This window comes from Podarcis cretensis, assembly GCF_951804945.1.
Source record: "Podarcis cretensis genome assembly, chromosome: 13".
Lineage (NCBI taxonomy): Eukaryota > Metazoa > Chordata > Lepidosauria > Squamata > Lacertidae > Podarcis > Podarcis cretensis.
In genome coordinates this window covers 17,041,687-17,060,467 of record NC_137182.1, presented here as the reverse complement: position 1 = coordinate 17,060,467, position 18,781 = coordinate 17,041,687, and the positions used below count along the sequence as shown (strand labels likewise).

General features: G+C 46.1%; 1 protein-coding gene across 1 annotated transcript in view; it reads right to left on the bottom strand.

Moving 5' to 3' along the window:
* Positions 1–497: 497 nt before the first annotated feature.
* ITGB3 (integrin subunit beta 3) overlaps positions 498–18,781 on the bottom strand; it is a 57,605-nt gene continuing 39,321 nt past the window's right edge. Inside the window, exons 10-15 of the mRNA XM_079949473.1 lie at positions 17,216–17,645; positions 9,822–10,050; positions 7,032–7,132; positions 4,812–4,931; positions 2,171–2,337; positions 498–1,539 (exon numbers count right to left, since the gene is read on the bottom strand). Coding sequence (XP_079805599.1) covers positions 1,471–1,539; positions 2,171–2,337; positions 4,812–4,931; positions 7,032–7,132; positions 9,822–10,050; positions 17,216–17,645 — 1,116 coding nt within the window. The 3' untranslated portion in view covers positions 498–1,470. The remainder of the gene's footprint in view (positions 1,540–2,170; positions 2,338–4,811; positions 4,932–7,031; positions 7,133–9,821; positions 10,051–17,215; positions 17,646–18,781) is intronic.

Sequence of the window (18,781 nt, the reverse complement as noted above, 5' to 3'; positions counted from 1 at the left end):
CACTGAGGATTCAGGAACATGTGAGACAATGACAGCTCAGAGACACATATCACCTCTTGACGAAGGAGCTCCTGATTCACATGAACCTAGGAGAATACCTTGTCAAGCTACCAAGCCATCTAGCCTGCTACGGTCTACTCTGACAGAAAGCAGCTCTCCCAGGTCTTGCTGCATAACATAATACACGCTCTATCAGTGAGCAATGACCCTTCCCCAAACCGTCAGCATTATCAAGTTGGCGATGCAGCACAAAGGTGAGAGATGCTGTGCAAAGGGCTTGATTTGAACCCAGGGGCTCAGCCTCGGAACACGCGGAGCCATTGTGCAAAAAGAAGTACCTTCAAGCACGTGCAGAGTGCCTTTTGTCCCTTAACAAACTGAGCCCTGTGAATGATTAGGGAGGGTCACAAAAGGGTCAGGGGCAAGCTTGTAAATACATCAGCATCTCTTGTTTTTCTAGAAGTTAAATACAAAACACTTATTACTTACTCTGGGGATGAGAATAGCAAGAGGTATATTATATATATTTAAAAAACAGTATGCAGTGCATGGTTTTTGGTACAGTAAAAGCTAGATCAGTTTGAAACAGGTTCCGAAAATAATTTCGCACACCCCTCAAAATTCCAGAAAATGCTTTCTATTTCTGAACCTATTTAGAAGTTCGGTCTCTCCATGCTTGCAGTTGTGTCCACAGCACTACAGAGCCTTGGAATCTTGTCGGCCAAGTGGCGGCTCCTCTGTTCCCTTTTCTCAAACTTTCCTACTCCCATTAGGAATTAGGATCCATGGGAACGATCTCTCCCATGTATCCTTGTGCCAGAAATGCTGGTAAGCATCACTTAAGACAAAAGGGAGGCCTTGCAAGCAAGCTTTCCCATGCCCACCTGAGCCAACTGACTGGTAACTTCGGTTCAGAAGGGAAAGCGGCAGCAGCGGCGACAGCAAGGGACAGATTTCACCAGCTGAGCCATTTCAAACCAGGTGTGAAACTTTGGGAGGAGTTTGGGCTCAGCTAGGAGTGAGTTAGTAATAATCTGAACTGGGGAAGTTGGTTTCTGGAGGGAAAACTCCCCAATTCCAAACCTGATTAGTAAAACCCATCAAAGTTAGATTGCATCTCAACATTCCTGCCCCTTAATTTTATTCAACTAGAGTGTCTGTTCCCCTCTGAGGGATTTGCACAATGCTGTTCCCACTAATGAGAGAGGCCTGCTTTCTCCTTCAGCATAGGGGTCTGCTGGGCCCACAGTACTAGGTGAGCTGAGGTAAACAGAGAATCTGGGAAGCATAGTGCATAGTTCACACACGGCAGCAGAACAACGCAGAGCAAAAGCTCCGGAACCATTTGAGCAACAGCTGTTAAAACATCTCACATACGCACACAACGCACACAGACAACACACATGCCAGCGCAACACAGACTGTTCTGTAAACATCAGTAAGGAAGGCCCTGCAAGGCCTTGTCTCTCTTCATGAATTCCCACGGTACGTGATGTTGGTGAAGGTCGAGGTAGCTCCTTTGTACAATGGGTTGTTGGCCTGAAACAGAGAAATAGAAGAATAAAGGAATTGGCACAAACCATAACCTGTACCTGCTAATTCACGGCAATTGTCAAAAGGTGTCTGCATATAGGCTTAAACCAGTTTAACAGTTCTCTTGCCCCAGTGATCCCTGGCAAACATAATTCAGCGAGGCAGAGATTGGAATCTCTAATTATTCTCACCAAACCAACAACCCCAGGATTCTGTAATAGACCCAAAGCACACGGGTTCTAGCATATCTCCCTGGCAGCACGCATCTGAGAACATGACATGTCATCGTTATTTTAGCGTTTTTCTCTCCTTCCCTGCAGGCATTAGTTAATGAAGCAGAGCAAAGGGCAGGAAATGCTAGCACAATGAGTCTAGTCATATGTTTTTTCAGCAGTGCAGTGCTGGAGAAATAGGAATGGATGTGAGTTGGCGACACCCACACTGTTTCCCCCTCAATGTCTCGTTTGAAAACTGGTATAAGCCTGATATCCATGGCTGGCATGATCCGCAGCATGAGGATTGCCAGAATATGGAAGCTGAACTAGGGATCACTGCAAGAAACTTCTTCCCCCGCTGTAGCAGAAATGTTGCAGGGCTGTTCTCTACTCCCCCATCAACCGCCTCTCGTGTTTCTCACCGTGTCCCATCTAGCCCTGGCCCGCTCTTCTTCAAACTTGGCAAACTCCCGCCGGTCGTGGATGGTGATGAGCAGTTTCCAGATGAGCAGAGTAGCCAAGCCAATAAGCAAAATGGCTCCTGTCACAGAAAGGAGAACGACCAGGATGTCCGGCCCCTTGGGACAGTCTGCAAGAGAAGCACGTGTTATACAGGGCTGCAAAACTTCCTAAGTTTCCTACTTTGGTATTCCCATCCCCTCTCCACAACTCACATCTGCACACCAGTAGAGATCTCTACTGAGGATGCATGGCGATAATTCTCATCCCATATGGGAGTGGCTCCCCTCAATTACTTCCCTTCCTCTCTTTCCATGGTTCATTTTGCACTACATCCATCAAAACTTATTTACATTGTCAAATTTATCTTAATGCTGTCCACGTTTTCAAATATGCAGTTTTCCTCTATATATTCAATAAACATTTTCCAATCTTCTTTAAACGTATGTTCTTCTTGTTCTCTTATTCTATATGTTAGGTTTGCAAGCTTTGCATATTCTGTCAGTTTATGTTGCTATTCTTCTATAGTTGGCACCTCGCTCATTTTCCATTTTGGAAAACACCAGTGTGGTGTAGTGTTTAAGAGCGGTAGACTTGTAATGTGGTGAACTGGGTTCGCGTCTCCGCTCCTCCACATGCAGCTGCTGGGTGACCTTGGGCCAGTCACACTTCTCTGAGGTCTCTCAGCCCCACTCACCTCACAGAGTGTTTGTTGTGGGGGAGGAAGGGAAAGGAGAATGTTAGCCGCTTTGAGACTCCTTCGGGTAGTGATAAAGTGGGAAATCAAATCCAAACTCTTCTAACGAAACACAAGCCACAGTTGTGGCATACATAAATCCCTTTTTTGAGAGTGGCTCCCCTGCCTTATTCACCAGAAGCAGTTGCTCTGCAAGAACCACCTCAAGATACTTGGTCTCTGCTTCTGAGCTGTGGGAGTCTTATTGTGGGGACAGAGAGCTTGGGGGCCTTTTATGTCCAGCTGATGGTTCTGTTTCACACATGCATGTTCAACATCTCTTCACTAGCCATCAACAGCTGTACATGTCATGTGTGAATCAGTTCTAATAGGTTTTCTGCAAGCCGGGCTCATTTGCTAGAGGCCCAGCTAGGTGAAAGATGGGCATTTTAGGAGACATTTACACTTAACAGAGAAGGGGATCGGATTTTCACAAAACACCTCCTCCCCTTTGTCTTAGTCCTAGTTCTGATCCGACGCTTGTGTTTTCTGCTATTCAAGTTAAGTGCTATAGTGCTCAATCATGGGATAAACTCTCATCTAGGCGCAGCCCAAGACAAGGACATAAACAACAGAGGATCAGATCCAATGTGGGCACAACCAAAGCCTCCCTAACAGCCAGATCAACACAGTTAAGAACCTCCTCCCTGGAAGACCAAGGCATAGTTAGGCCACTGCGTACAATGACTCAGGCAGTTGGAATCCTGCCTTGGAGGGGGTTGCAGGTCTTAACAGTCTTTGATGATGTTTTGATGATGCAGCAACTGTCGGAAGATCCTCCCCAGAAAGCGTACTGGATAGCCAAAGATTTCCAACTCTATCTTACTTCCGCATTACTTTATCCGTTAAGTCCCATGGAGTCGCAAGAGAACTGGCAGCTTTGTGGTTTCTCAACAGGCATTAGCTGGCCTCAAAACTGCTCCCCACTGAAGTCTGGCCTGGCCCACGTAATCTATCCCAGTTGGGTGTCAATCTCCTCTGTGCAACACAGTTGCATCTGAGTCACTGGCCAGGTCCATGCCCCTTGTGGCTAGGGGTGCATTTCTTGGTGCCTTTATTCATTCTCTTTTGGGGGTCTAGGGCCAGGCTACCCTGAACACGCCCGATCTCCATCATTCTCTTTTGGGGTTATATGACGATCCCTGGAACTTTTGCTCACATGCCTTATCAGGCAGGCGGGAGACAGACTATAGCTCTCGCTCCCCTTTGCTGATCTATCAGCAGGCACAGACAGGGGCAGAATTTGCTATCATAAGCAAAAAAAAATGTCTTCTGTTTCATTCTATTTATGCTTTTATTACTGTCAGGCACTCTTGGGGCCCTTTTAAGGTGCAGCATAAACTACTGTATAAATAATGTTTGCTTCGGTTTGGTTTTGCTTAAGTCATCACTGCTCAAAATGTTCCCATCTTGGACGTTCACTCTCCAACTTGATACTTCTAGCTTAACAGAGATCTGCCTATTAAGTTCCTGATTCCCCATATCTTCCTTGGCCATGTATGTGGTTCCAGTTTCTCTCTTCCTTCAAATTCCCATTTTCCCATGAAGCCTTTGGCTTGACCCTCATCTACTACAGAAGCAGTCTTGGGTATGTCTGCTGTGTTGGCACAGCAGACAACAAACAAACTCTCTGACAAACGAACATCTCCCTTACTTCTTCTCTTTTTCTTCCCCAACACATAAATTAAGTTTGTAAGTTCCTTGTAGAAGGAACCTTCTTAAAAAGGTGTCCCCCCCCCCCACTAATGAAAGTATCTGAAGTTTTGTGTGCATCGCTGCAGCTGCATTTCTCAGGTTGTAGATTAAGCAGGGCAGGGGGCACTAATCTCCAAAGATCAAGCCTCATTTACGTGGCTTTTCATCCTCACCTGGCTCCTCAATGACATAGAGGATGGACTTGCCGCTGGAGTCTTCATAGTACTGGAAACGTACCACGCAGTCATTCTCGTCCTTGTAAGTGCAATTCACAGCATCCTTCCCCTTGTCTCCTACATAAGGGGAAGGGGCAGGTGAGAAGAAAGAACATGGAAACATTTAGTCCTACACATAGCGCTTTCAGGAGTAAGTAAAGTAAAAAGTAAAGGACCCCTGGATGGTTAGGTCCAGTCAAAGGAGATTATGGGGTTGCGGCGCTCATCTTGCTTCAGGCCGAGGGAGCCGGCGTTTGCCCGCGCACAGCTTTCCGGGTCATGTGGCCAGCATGGCTAAACTGCTTCTGGTGTAACAGAACGCCGTGACAGAAACCAGAGCGCATGGGAACACCGTTTACCTTCCTGCCACAGCGGTACCTATTTATCTACTCACACTAGCGTGCTTTCGAACTGCTAGGTTGGCAGGAGCTGGAACAGAGCAATGGGAGCTCACTCTGTCGCGGGGATTCAAACCGCCAACCTTCTGATCGGCAAGCCCAAGAGGCTCAGTGGTTTAGACCACAGCACCACCCACGTTCCTCACTTCCAGGAGTTGGCCCAACAGGTGCCCTTGGGAATTTCAGAAGTAGGACTAGGGGTGTCACAAGCATTCAGATTGGGGCAAAAAAAAAAAAAGCAATCTGTAAGCCTGGGTTCTAGATTCATTGCCAACATCGTCTCAGGGCTCATGGGAGGAGGCTGCTGTACTCTACATGAATTCCATCTCCTATTCTAGTCTAGTTGAATGTTTGTAGCTGGTGTTGGGCTCTAGATACAGCTTTCCCAACATGATGCCCTCTGGAATTTTTAGGACTACAACACGCAATACATGTGGCAGGCCACACTCTGGGTCAGGTATTCTGAGCTCTAGATGTACTCTAGAAGTGAGGGAATTCATCGAATCAGAGTTGCAATGAAGGAATACGCAGCCGTCCCATACGAGGATCAAACCTGCAAACCTTGGCATTATCAGTACCACACTCCAACCAACTGAGCTATCTATGCAATTCATCCTAACACTCTTGTTGCAGTCAGGCCACTTCCTGATGAGATTTAGGTTTGTAGCCATATTCGACTCCATGGAGGTGGTGGACCTATTGAGACGTTGCATCCCATAGACCATAGTCTTCCCCGATCATTGCACCTAACCGGCTGGTGTTGGACTACAAGCCCCATCATCCCTATTGGCCATACTGGTTGGGAATGATGGGAATTGTAGTACAACACCACCTGGGGACCCATGTTTGGGGGAAACTGCCTTAAACCAATGGAGTCTGAGGAGTTCTGGATGGAGTCCTCTTAAGGCTGTTGGCATCTGCCTCTCTCAAGAGAGACAATGGAGCGCACCTCCTTTTCATGGCACAGGCCTGGTGGGGCCTATGGAGGTCCTGGGCCAAGAGTCGTAGAGATGGGAAGGCCTGGGAAAAAACCTGGAAACAAACGAAAAAACAAAACAAAACCAGGATTTGCCCCGTTTTCCCCCGAAGCAGTTTTTTCCTGGAAAAATGGGGTGGGGGTGGAATACTCAAACTATATCAAACTGTTTTCCCCCCCATTTCTTTTCTGGGGTAAAACGGCTTTTGGGGGGAAAACAGAAAAAAACCTGGTTTCCCCTCCATTTTTCCAGTTTCCCTCCAGGCCTTCCTGTCTGTAGCAAAGACCCCCTCAGCGCCTCACGGATGTGATCCAAAGGAAAGCAGAGGAATGCATTTGGCACCAGCTTGGTTGCAGGAGTTGCCGGAAGTAGGCGTACAAGGAACCACCCAACCATCTTAGAGACTCCACTCAGGATTTGTGCAGAGTTTACTCTTATCCCTTTCTAGTCCCAAAGATGTCCTGCAAGGCAGCGGGTACCTCTTAAGGTACCTGTTTGGAATCATTGGTGCTCCCTAGGTTTTTGTGCGTGAAATATGTAGCATTTGCCCGTTTTCTTTTAAATGAGATTAGAGGCCATTCATTTCCGCCTCTTGTTACGTACACATTGCACGCAGAAGTTATTCTTTCTGTCATCCCAAAGCGTCTGCTAAAAGAAAACATGGCTGGCAGCTAAAATATGAGAGGAAGAATAGTGTTGGGTTAGGGTGGCTGTTAATCACGCAAGAAAGAATTGGCATAGTTGCCATCCCTTCCTGAGGCAGGTCTCTTGGTCATGCAGAGAGCCCCATGTTTCTTACGCACCAAGCTCCTGCACCAATTCAATCTCGTCCCGGCAGTTGCGGTTGCAGGTCTCTTGCTCCATCAGGGCCCCCCTCTCAAACTTCTTGCATTCCACGCACTCCCTGCGGAAGAGGAAGAAGCAGGTACAGTGAGAATAATGAAGCAGGCCGAGGGATGCTGGCTCCACATCCCATGACTGCAAAAACAGAGGCTATACAGTCGTATCTTGGATCTCAAACGCCTTGGCTTCTGAATGACCGAAACCCAAAAGTGAGTGTTCCAGTTGTCGAACCTTCTTTTGGAAGCCGAACATCCGATGCAGGTTCCACAGCTTCTGATTGGCTGCAGGAGCTTCCTGCAGCCAATCAGAAGCCGCGCTTAATAATAATAATAATAATAATAATAATAATAATAATAATTTATTATTTATTATTTATATCCCGCCCATCCATCTGGGTTTCACCAGACACTCTGGGCGGCTTCCAGCTGAACACTAAAATACAATAACCTATTAAACATTAAAAGCTTCGCTAAACAGGGCTGCCTTCAGATGTCTTCTAAAAGTTTGGTAGTTATTTTACTCTTTGACATCTGGTGGGAGGGCATTCCACAGGGCGGGTGCCACTACCGAGAAGGCCCTCTGCTTGGTTCCCTGTAACTTGGCTTCTCGCAGCGAGGGAACCGCCAGAAGGCCCTCGGCGCTGGACCTCAGTGTCTGGGCAGAACGATGGAGGTGGAGATGCTCCTTCAGGTATACTGGTTTCTGAACATTTTGGAAGTCGAACGGAGTTCTGGAACGGATTCTGTTCGACTTCCAAGGTACGACTGCATTAGGATTTCAGCAGGATCTCTGGCACCCCACTCCCCCAGTCTCCCCCCTACCGAAGGCATGTGTCCTTCCTCCCAGAGTACGACACACCTTTAGGGATCAACATGTCTCAGGGTTTGACCCAGTGGCTGCTTCTGACAGAGGAGCGAGACAATACAGCCCATTCCATCAGCCTCGCCCAGCTGCCCTTTAGCTCTTCCTAAACCGTCACTCTGTTAGCCACAGTCCTAGTCGACTGCAGCAGAGGGAGGGGGGAGGAGTGGAACACGTTCCCCATTCATTGGGCTCCTCCCTGAACCGTCTCCTTTTTTCAGCCAGTCATCAGAAGAACTACAATGCCACTTTAACAACTAGCGCCCAAGTTAGCTCATTTCTTGCTCCCTCCCCATTCCTCCTGTGTCATATTGGCTAGACTGTTAGGCCTGCAGCCACAGACTTGATCTGAAAATGGAGTATTTGCAGTGTGCCTAGAAAAATGTAAGAATTTATAAATAGTAATTATGAATAATATTTCAGGGTTTTAGGCCACTTCTCAAGGCAGCCCTGTTCAGGGAAGTTTTTAATGTGCGACATTTTAATGTATTTTTAATCTTTGTTGGAAGCCGCCCAGAGTGACTGGGGAAGCCCAGCCAGATGGGCGGGGTACAAATAATAAATTATTATTATTATTCATGAGAAGGAATGAAATCTCAGGATGAGTGGGTAAGAACAAAGGGTTGATTAAAGCTTTTACATTCCCCTTGCTCCCTTCTTTTCTTTTCATTTTGGTCAACTTTTCAAACTTGGAAGTCAAACGGAATCTGTTCCAGAAGTCCGTTCGACTTCCAAAACATTTGGAAACCAAAGCACAGCTCCTGCAGCCAACTGGAAGCCGTGGAAGCCCCGTTGGACGTTCGGCTTCCAAAAGAATATTTGAAAACACTCACATCCAGGTTTGCGGCGTTCGGGAGCCAAAACATTCAAGAACTAAGCTGTTTGACTTCCAAGGTACGACTGTACTTTGTTGCTGTTGTTGTTTTTAAAATTTCTTTATTTGATTTTTCAACTTAAAATTTTACAGAGATGTATCAAACATAAATAATAAAAAACAAGATTCCAAGGAATCTCCTGGACTTCCATCCTCCCTGTGTGGGTCTTATTATTAATCAGTTCCTCCCGTATCTTTTATGATAATCCAAATCCTTTATCTCTTCCCATTATGTCCAGCATCAACCTTAAACTGCAAGTGCTGTTCCAATCCTACTAATGAATTTAGCTGTTTACAATGGTCTTTAAGATAAGTTATAAATTTTCCCCATTCCTTATTAAAATTTCGGTCATCCTGAAACTTGTACTTTGCTGTTCCAGTGAAGGCCCGTTCAAATTGAGCGGCATAGCAAATAGAGAAGTTTTTAATGTTTAATGCTGTATTGTGTTTTTAATATTCGGTTGGGAGCCGCCCAGAGTGGCTGGGGAAACCCAACCAGATGGGCAGGGTATAAGTTATTATTATTATTAATTATTATTATTATCATCATCAGAGTTAAGAATGCAACCTTGCACCCTAATATTCTATATGTCAAATTCAAATCCATCCTAGCCATGATTTGGCACAGCCTTATATGATAACCCAACCAGTGAATTGGCAAGGCTCCAGCAATATGGATTATGTATCTTAACGGCAATACGACTACTGGAAAGAGAGACTAAAGCATGAACACACAGACTTCAGGAAAACTCTACACTCTCTTTGCAAAAAAAAACAACAACAAAAAACACCCAGAGAGATTTATGGGAACTAGTAATTCATTTCTGAGAGAAAGGTACAGATACTGTACCTATTTACAAGTCAAATACCTGGGGGACTGTGCCAATGCAGTCTTCCTCCTGCTATGATGTTTACTTTAATGATTTTGTGTTGCTTTGAGAAACGACAGACAACTGGCACACACACACACACACACACACACACACACACACAATCACAACTCCCTCTTGCTCACTTCTTGATAGTGCAAGCATCAGGGCAGGTTGGGCACTTCTCACAGGTATCTCCGTAAGAGCCAGGCTGGGTGCAGACGCATTTCCCGCAGGCACAGTAGCCGCGGCCTTGTCCGCTGCAGACCAGCCCGTTGCTAGACATGCAGGTGTCAGTCCGGGTGGTGCAGTTGCAGTAGGCTCCCGTCCAGTCGGGGTCGCACGCGCAGTCACCGCAGACGCATTCCCCATGACCTGCGGGCAAATCACAATGCGATTTATGTTCCGGTGTTGGAGCCCAAATTAAACAGGAGGGGTGGGGGCGCAGGAGGCCTTCACCAGAGAGCACAACGTGTGAGCTGCAAGGGAACAGTTTTAGCATTCAGGTTACCGACTCTCACCTCTCTTTCTCCCCAACCAAAACAAAAAGCAAAAACCCCATACCCATAGAAGCAGAGTGCACATTAGGACAGAGCAGATACTACACTTGATCTTAGTCAAAAGGCCGAGAAGCGAGCCACTTTTTGACTATTGCTTCAAAACCCAAAAAAGTTTTTTATGTAATTGACTTTTTATTTCTATTCTTTCCACATCGTATTGTTGTTTTATTGCTATGGCCGATGGCTGACGCAAATAAGGATTCACCCATTCATTCAGTGGGACAGAGCAAAAATGGTGTATGAGGTCTGCAAAATTTCTTTTGACACCCTTGCCTGCAATACAGAGGTAAGAATCGGAGCTGTCCGTGTGCTACAATTCTGACGCAGCAAATGAAAAGTTCACGATGTGGCCATAGACTCAGAATTCAGCTTCCACTTATATTGTAAAACCACCAAGTGATTCTCAGACGAAGGGCAGTATAGAATTTATTATTATTATTATGCCTTTTCTCCAAAAGTTACTGCAAATACATGCTTGAAAGTATGTGTACGAATTACCCAACATCCCTAACTACGGATGTCAGGGAACTGACATCAGAGCGAGAGGCGGAGGAAGGGCTCCAGAGCGATGCCGGAGAGGGGACCAGCAGGGGGGAAGGAATTCAGCGTAACACCAGTAGAGAAGAGAGGGAGATGGAGGAAGTGGAGACAGCTCTCCAAGACCCTTCACCAGAGACTAGTGGAGAGAGCGCTGACACGCCCCTGCCTTCCCCATACTTGCGCAGACGAGTTCCGCGCAGGGAAAGTAGGAGGAGACTAGGCGTCAAACAGCTCTTATGCTGGAAGAGGTTCAAGAAACGCCCACTGACGGATTCTGCAAGTGACTGACCAGCCACGGAGTGTGAGCTGTCAGCCAAGGCATGGTTGGGCAGGCAATATAACTAAAACTGAAGGCAACTTACGCACAAGTAACCCCCTTACAACCATTACAACTGCTGCTATAGTCTGCTTGGCTTAACTGGTTGGCGATATCCCAAGGTCAGAGGGCTCAGTGGCAGGGCTGGGGACCAGGCTAACCAACATAGGCAGCAGTGTTGTGGACCCAGGGGGTGGGTGGGGTGGCGGTTGCGCTTACTGGCTCAAATGCCCCATTGCCGTTCTTATTGCTCTACTGCCACCAAAAGAAGTGTGGTTTAGGTGGTGGAAGTCTTTTAATATATTTTAATCAAGATTTGTATTTTATAACATGTGTTAGTGTAATTCTGGAATTACTGTTTATGGAAAACAGCATTTTATTTCTTTTCCTCTTCTTTTTTCTTTTTCTTTCTTCTTTTTTCATTGCTTCTTACTTTTTATTTTCTTCTACAGTTTATGTTTGACAAATATGTAAATAATTGTGTTTTTGCAGATATGTCTGGAAATTTAATTGAATTATTCAATAAAGTTATTTTTTTTAAAAAAATAATGGTATCAGCTGGCGCAGACCTTCTCCCTGGGTTGGGAGAGGGCCAAGGCAACAGAGAGTATACTCTTAATAATTTACCTCACAGTTGCCAGACACCAAGGGCTGTGCTTACATTTAATTCCCACCCAAGTAGGTGCTGACCTTGCTAAACCACTGATGCAGTTAGACGATTAGTTGTGTGGGCGGCGCACGCTCCAATCTGGAGCCCCCACGAAAGGCTGCCATGGAAATATTCGGAGGAAATGTTTTCTCTGAGGTGCCCAGCTCTGCCCACGCACTCCTGGGACAGTGGGTGGGTGGCAACCTGCAGACCCTCTGCTAACTATGAAGAAGACTGGTTAATGAGAAACTCAAGTGAATCACGGCTGGGCTGGTGGGGGGGGGGGGAGAGAAGGAGCAGCTGGTTTGGGAGGGGGAGTCTCTAGTGACACTGAGGAAAACACATTCCAACTGAGAGAACAGGCCGGGCATGTTTGTCACTCGTTTTAGAATTAATTACTCCGATGGAATGAACCGGGAGACAATGACCTAGTCAAACGTTGCTGAGGAGGACAAGGCTTGTGGAGGAAAGAACAACAAGAACAGAAAAGGAATTGGGAGCCGTAGCAAATCTATCTGGTTTTCACGTTTACATGCCAAAACCCACTCCCCCTGGGTTAGGTCTGTGCACCTTTTTTAAATAATTAACAAAAACCAGTCTCGCTCCAATGCTTAACTGCAGCCTCGAGGCACAAATAAATGCATGTGATGATGGTGTGTTTTATAAAAACCCTATTCCCATGCTAGGAAAATCGCCACCTGCTTTATTTCTGGTCATCAGGCCAGAAAGCAGAGGCAAATTCAGGGGAGTGCGGCTGGTTTGGTCGCACTGGGTGCAGAGCCTCAGGGGCGCGAAACAACTATGGGGTGCCAGTTTTAGGTGTCCGCTGAAATTTGAGACCCCCGAGGTGTGCCACTGGTCAGCAGTACAGGAACAAGGTCCATTAAGAAGTGGGAGCAACCATGCTCAGCATCCACATTTCCCATTCTGGAAATGTTGAAATTTGTGACCCGATTTGTGTGCTCAACCTGATGGCAGCTTCCTATGCCTGTTGTGTGGCACTGCAGCACACCGTCAGGAAAGGTCTCTGGGGGAAATGGGTACTTTCCTTTCCTTCTGAGTGCTGCCATGTTGAAGCCTGAGGGTACTCTATGGCAGACATGCCCAGCTCCCAAGAGACTGCGATCTACTCCCACTATAAAAAAACTGGCATTGATCTACCCAGTGGATTGACCAAAGTTGTTGAGATTTTTCTGGGGAGGAAAACCCAAAGTTGTTGAGCTTTTTTTTTGGGGGGGGGGGAATCAATGCGATCGACCAGGGATGCCCCACGATCGACCAGTAGATTGCGATTGACCGGTTGGACATGCCTGTTCTATGGCAACAGGCTTCTCGAAAGATTCCATCAACGGTGTCTCCGAAAAATCTTACACATCACATGGGAAGACAGGCAAACTAATATCAGTGTACTGGATGAAGCAAAGATCACCAGTGTTGAAGCAATGATTATTCAACATTAACTTCGTTGGACTGGTCATGTTGTGTGAATGCCTGACTATTGTCTTCCAAAGCAACTACTCTAGTCCAAACTTAAAAATGGAAAGCGTAATGCTGGTGGTCAACAAAAGAGGTTTAAAGACTGTCTCAAGGCAAATCTAAAAAAATGTAGTATAAACACCAACAACTGGGAAACACTGGCCTGTGAGTGCTCCAATTGGAGAACAGCCTTTACCAAAGGTGTCATGGGCTTTGAAGACACTCAAACTCAGGACAAAAGGGAGAAATGTGCTAAGAGGAAGGCACGCTTGGCAAATCCACACATTGATCAACTCCTGCCCGGGAACCAATGTCCCCACTGTGGAAGGACTGTGTGGATCCAGAATTGGCCTCCACAGTCACTTACGGACTCATTATTTAAACCGTGTTTATGGAAGACAATCTTACTTGGCTACGAGTGATCACCAAAAAAGAAGAAGGGATTGGGGGAATTCAATTCAATTCACATTTAGAAATGAGCTTGGGCCAAGCCATGCTTTTTGAAAACCATACATGAACTGAAACACAGCCAGTCTTCCAAATTCTCTCAGTTTTACAACCGATAACAAGCACATACTGCAACAACATGTGCATGGCAATGCATAAATTAGCGAACGCAACCTACAAAAATGTGTTGCCTTAGGGAAAACGGCTTTGCGGAAGTGTGCGGATGAGGCAAAACTGTGTACGGAAAGTATATACCAGAGGAGAAATTCACACTAAAATGCTGATGAATTTTCATGGGTACTTTTCATTTCAATCGCAGACCTAACCTGGAAATGTGGAGAACTTAAGTTGAGATAGGAAAAACGATAAACCGAGGGAAAACCAACACTGACAGATTCACTCATCTCCAAGTGAGATTCAAGGCTGCTGTAGCGTTCCACCTCTTGTTTCCTCTCAGCCTTTTAGGGATGGGCAGGAGACGGCTTGGCTACATTATCTCCCAATTCAGTGGTGGATTCAGGGCCAAACCATGCTTTATGTGAGCGTCTTGTTTCTACTACAATATCCTCTGAATGGAGTATCAAAGGTCAGTATTCTCCTAAAAGAATCACAGCGGCTTACGCAATGAATGGCATGCCTGCTTTATCAATGGGTTGTAAACATCTCAAACGGACGCATTGCACAATGTTTGTTGTATTTCACAACACACACAGAAACTCATATGGAACGGAATGCGCTGCTGCTCTGTGCAAGGAGCAAGGATGATTCTCCCAGCTCACACAACCACAACAGTTGCCCCTTTCCCCACCAGTCCTTATCACATTGAGTCACCCACGGAGCCACCCTGAATCCTGTAACTAAAAAGAAAGGCACACCCAAGGAGCCCTTTCCTCCTTCAGGGAAGCAGACATAATCAAAGTCTGGATCAAGAAGTCATAAATTACAAGCACAGACCAGGAAGCACTGCTGAACTGGCACCCTCCGTTTCAACATCAAGCTTTCAACTTGCACAGAAATCTTATTTGAGGAGGTAAACAAATTCAGTTCCTGCCTGAATAAGAGTTTTGTGTAACCCACGAGCTTGCTATGGTGTGAAAACCAAATGCTCGAATAAAAATGTCATTACTTTTTGAATCCTACCTCCTATGGCAAAATACAAAAAATTCTGTATGTGTGTGTTTCAGTTTCCTATGCATATATAGTTATTATAGTAATTACTTATATCCCACCTTTTTCCCTGATGGGAACACTCAAGGTGGCTTACAGGTAAAAATGGAAACAGCTAACAACATAGGATAAATAAGAATAAAAACCAATTAAACGTTAACAGAATTAAAACTACTATGTATAGCTAAAACCAAGTCCTCAAAGGTCATTATGATCTATCTTTCAGTATCTATGTATCGTTCAGTATCTATCTATCTATCTATCTATCTTTCAGCCAGGAGCCTCCAGGTCCCCCTTTCAGAAGCGAGGCCAAAAGTGCACTTATTTCTTAATCCCTTCCAAGATTCAAACCCCATGTTTTCCCCTTTTTTCCCTCCCATATCCCAAATAACTCTCTTGGACAGGGTAATCTGCTTAACGTAGATCAGCAAGAAACTGATTTCTGGCAGACCTCACAGAGTAAGTAAGTGAGTACTTTTCCCACATCAAAGTTCAGCTACAATTAAATCTTTGCCATTTGGGGCCTCGTTCTAAAGGAAAGGAGCCCAGGGCTAGCAGATACACCACTTAGGAAGGGAAGTGCTATTCCTCAGGAACACCTTTATTTCTGTCCAGCGCTGGCTGGTTCTATGCATTGATTATTGTTAGAAAGACTTCAGTTGGCACTGTGTTTGAGATGTGTGCCCAAAGCTACAAACCTCTTTAAAAAAAACATTGACTGTTGGATGCAAGTTGATAAAAATCGATAATTAATTATTCTCTGAAGGAAAAGGAACCAGGGCACATGCCCAGTGGCATAGCGTGGTTTGCCGGTACCCGAGGTGGAGTAAGTGTGGTTCCCCCCACACTCGATGGACTGGGGAGCTGGGGTGGGGGCACACGCCGGGGGGCGGCTGTGTGGAGCCCACATGGAGGGTGAACGGAGCCCACCTCCAACAGGCCCTCACCTGCTGACTCCATCCACCTGACCACTAGACCAACCTGCCTCTACCTGTTGTGGGGGCATCTGATTGTGCCCCCTCAAAAATATGTTAAATAAGTTGGAGTTCTTGTTATTAAATATACCAAGAAAAAAGCACCCCAAGAACTCAGGCCAATGTGAGTTTCAATAGTGGGAGTGGTCCCTACTCACAAGTCAATAGTCAATAATAACAAAAACTAATCCATTCAAAAGTATGTATTCTGACAAGAATTGCAAACTCAAGTAGAGATTACAAACTCAAACTCATAAAGATATGTATAACACAATAATTCGTTACAAAGATTTTCTCTTTTTCACTCGACAATAATGTTGATCCTTATAATTTCTCAGCTTGGAGATGGAGACTCAGTTTCAACCACAGAGCAGAAGTCAGCAGTCAGTTATAGATTAGAAGCCAGGACAGGGCCCTGTTTCGATGTATTCACCTTCATCAGCTAATTTTTTAAAGTTTGTGTAAGTTTGAAGACTTTTGGATAAATATATCCTGTTATTTTCTACGTTTCTCAGGGATAACAACTTGTGGGTAGATCAACGTGTATCTTGAGTTTTGATCAACATTATTGTCAAGTGAAAAAGAGAAAATCTTTGTAATGGATTGTTGTGTTATACATATCTTTATGAGTTTGAGTTTATAATTTCTACTTGAGTTTGTAATTCTGCACAGAATACATACTTTTGAATGGATTAGTTTTTGTTACTACAGTGGTACCTCGGGTTAAGTACTTAATTCGTCCTGGAGGTCTGTTCTTAACCTGAAACTGTTCTTAACCTGAAGCACCACTTTAGCTAATGGGGCTTCCTGTTGCTGCTGTGCCGCCAGATCACTATTTCTGTTCTCATCCTGAAGCAAAGTTCTTAACCTGAGGTACTATTTCTGGGTTAGCGGAGTCTGTATCCTGAAGCTTATGTAACCTGAAGCGTATGTAACCCGAGATACCACTGTATTGACTATTGACTTGTGAGTAGGTACCACTCCCTCAAAAATGTGTGCCTGGGGCCATGGCCTCCCTGTCCCCTCCCTGCCCCCCCCCATGCTACGCCTCTGCACATGACTTTAAAAAAGTACTGCTCTTTCTGCAACATAATCTCGGATCAATTCAAAAGTGGGACATTGCAATTGGGTGCAGAGCTTCCTCTGCAAAATCAGAGGAGGAAACCGAACCTTTCCGGCTAGACACAAAACGTTTGAGAGTGAGCTGGCAGTGTTTTGAGAGTGCCATCCATTCCTACGGTGCACCAACAGCCCCCCACCCAAGCAGCCAGATGTTTGGGGCTACAACTTCCGTGAGTCTGCTTGATCAGAGAAGGGGAGGAACGGAACGCAGCATGAGCCCTTTCATTTCAAATTGACCAAGTTCTCAAAAGCCCAGTTCCAAGCCCCCTACAGACATTTCCCCACTTACCAGAGCACAGCTCGCCCTTGAACCGGACGCAGGAGAAGTCATCGCATTCACAGTACTTGCCAGAGATCTTGCCGAAGTCACTGCTGTAGCAGACGCACTGGCCACAGATGCATTCTCCCCGCTGGTTGCAAGCAGGCTGCCCCTGGCGGGGGCTGCAGTTATCCTGCTGCGAGGGGCTGTATTCCTCCTCGGAGCACTCGCACTGGGTGCCCAGGCGGCCCGGGTGGCAGCGGCACATGCCGCATTCAAAGGTGCCGTTGCCGTTGCTGCAGATATCGCTGTCCGGCTTGGCAAACTTTTGGCAATGGCAGTCGCAGTCGAAGTTCACCTGCACCGTCAGGCTGTCCTCAAAGCCCACCGGCTTGATGGTGAAAGTCTTCTGCGGTTCCGCGGGGCAGCCACGCACCTTTGCTTCAATGCTGAAGCTCACCTGGAAAGAGCAAGACACCCGGAACTGCCCTCACATCCTTCAAGGAAACACATTTTTTAAAAAACAACCGTTCGGATTCTGCGCTTTTAATAACCCATCTCTCACAGCTTGGAAGTGGAATTGCCCAATTCGTACCAAAGCTGTCCATTCGCAATGTTGCAATGAGTTGCGATGACATTCTCTTGCTCAGTAACTGGGCAGAATCTCAGTCCATTTCTTGGGGGGGGGGGAACCACATCTCTCCACTTAACGCAGCTCTTAGAAATCGCAGTATAGGGCAAACACCCTCGCGCTTGGAGCAGTTTCCAAGGGCTGTGTGACATGGGGATCACCTTTTCAGGAAATTCACAGGAATTACTGTACAACTGCTTCTGTTTCTAAGAGTTCCGTTAAGTGCCGTTTCATGAAACTGTTTTAAATTCTCTCCATTTACTGAACAAAGAGTATCATTACACAGGGGGAGCTGGGTTTTGTTTTTGGGGGGTTTTTTTTGCATCCAATAGGCAATTCTGTAGATAACTTCTTGTTCTTTTTGCAGCAGTGGCAAACATTGTGATTCACTGTAGTGGATGGAGAGTGACTGAGGACAGGTCTGTTTTTAGTCTTGGGGAAGGGAGTGTAGTAAATCAGATCATTTTAGCAGGGGAAAGGGGTAAAAAAAAAAGGTATAGGACCCCTGGATGGTTAAGTCCAGTCAAAGGCGACTATGGGGTTGCGGCGCTCATCTCACTTTCAGGCCAAGGGAGCAGGCATTTGTCCACAGACAGCTTTCCGGGTCATGTGGCCAGCAGGACTAAACCGCTTCTGGTGCAACGGGACACCGTGACAGAGTGCATGGAAACACCGTTTACCTTCCTGCTACAGCGGTACCTATTTATCTACTTACACTGATGTGCTTTCAAACTGCTAGGTTGGCAGGAGCTGGGACACAGCAACGGGAGCTCAGCCTTCGCGGGGATTCAAACCACCAACCTTCTGATTGGCAAGCCCAAGAGGCTCAGTGGTTTAGACCACAGTGCCACCCATGTCCCAAGGGAAAGGGGTGCTCGATGCTACTGAATACAAATCTGCAGACACATGGTCCCTTACTTTTTAACTTTTGAGGCCCTCTGCCTCCCAAATTTTAACCCACAAAA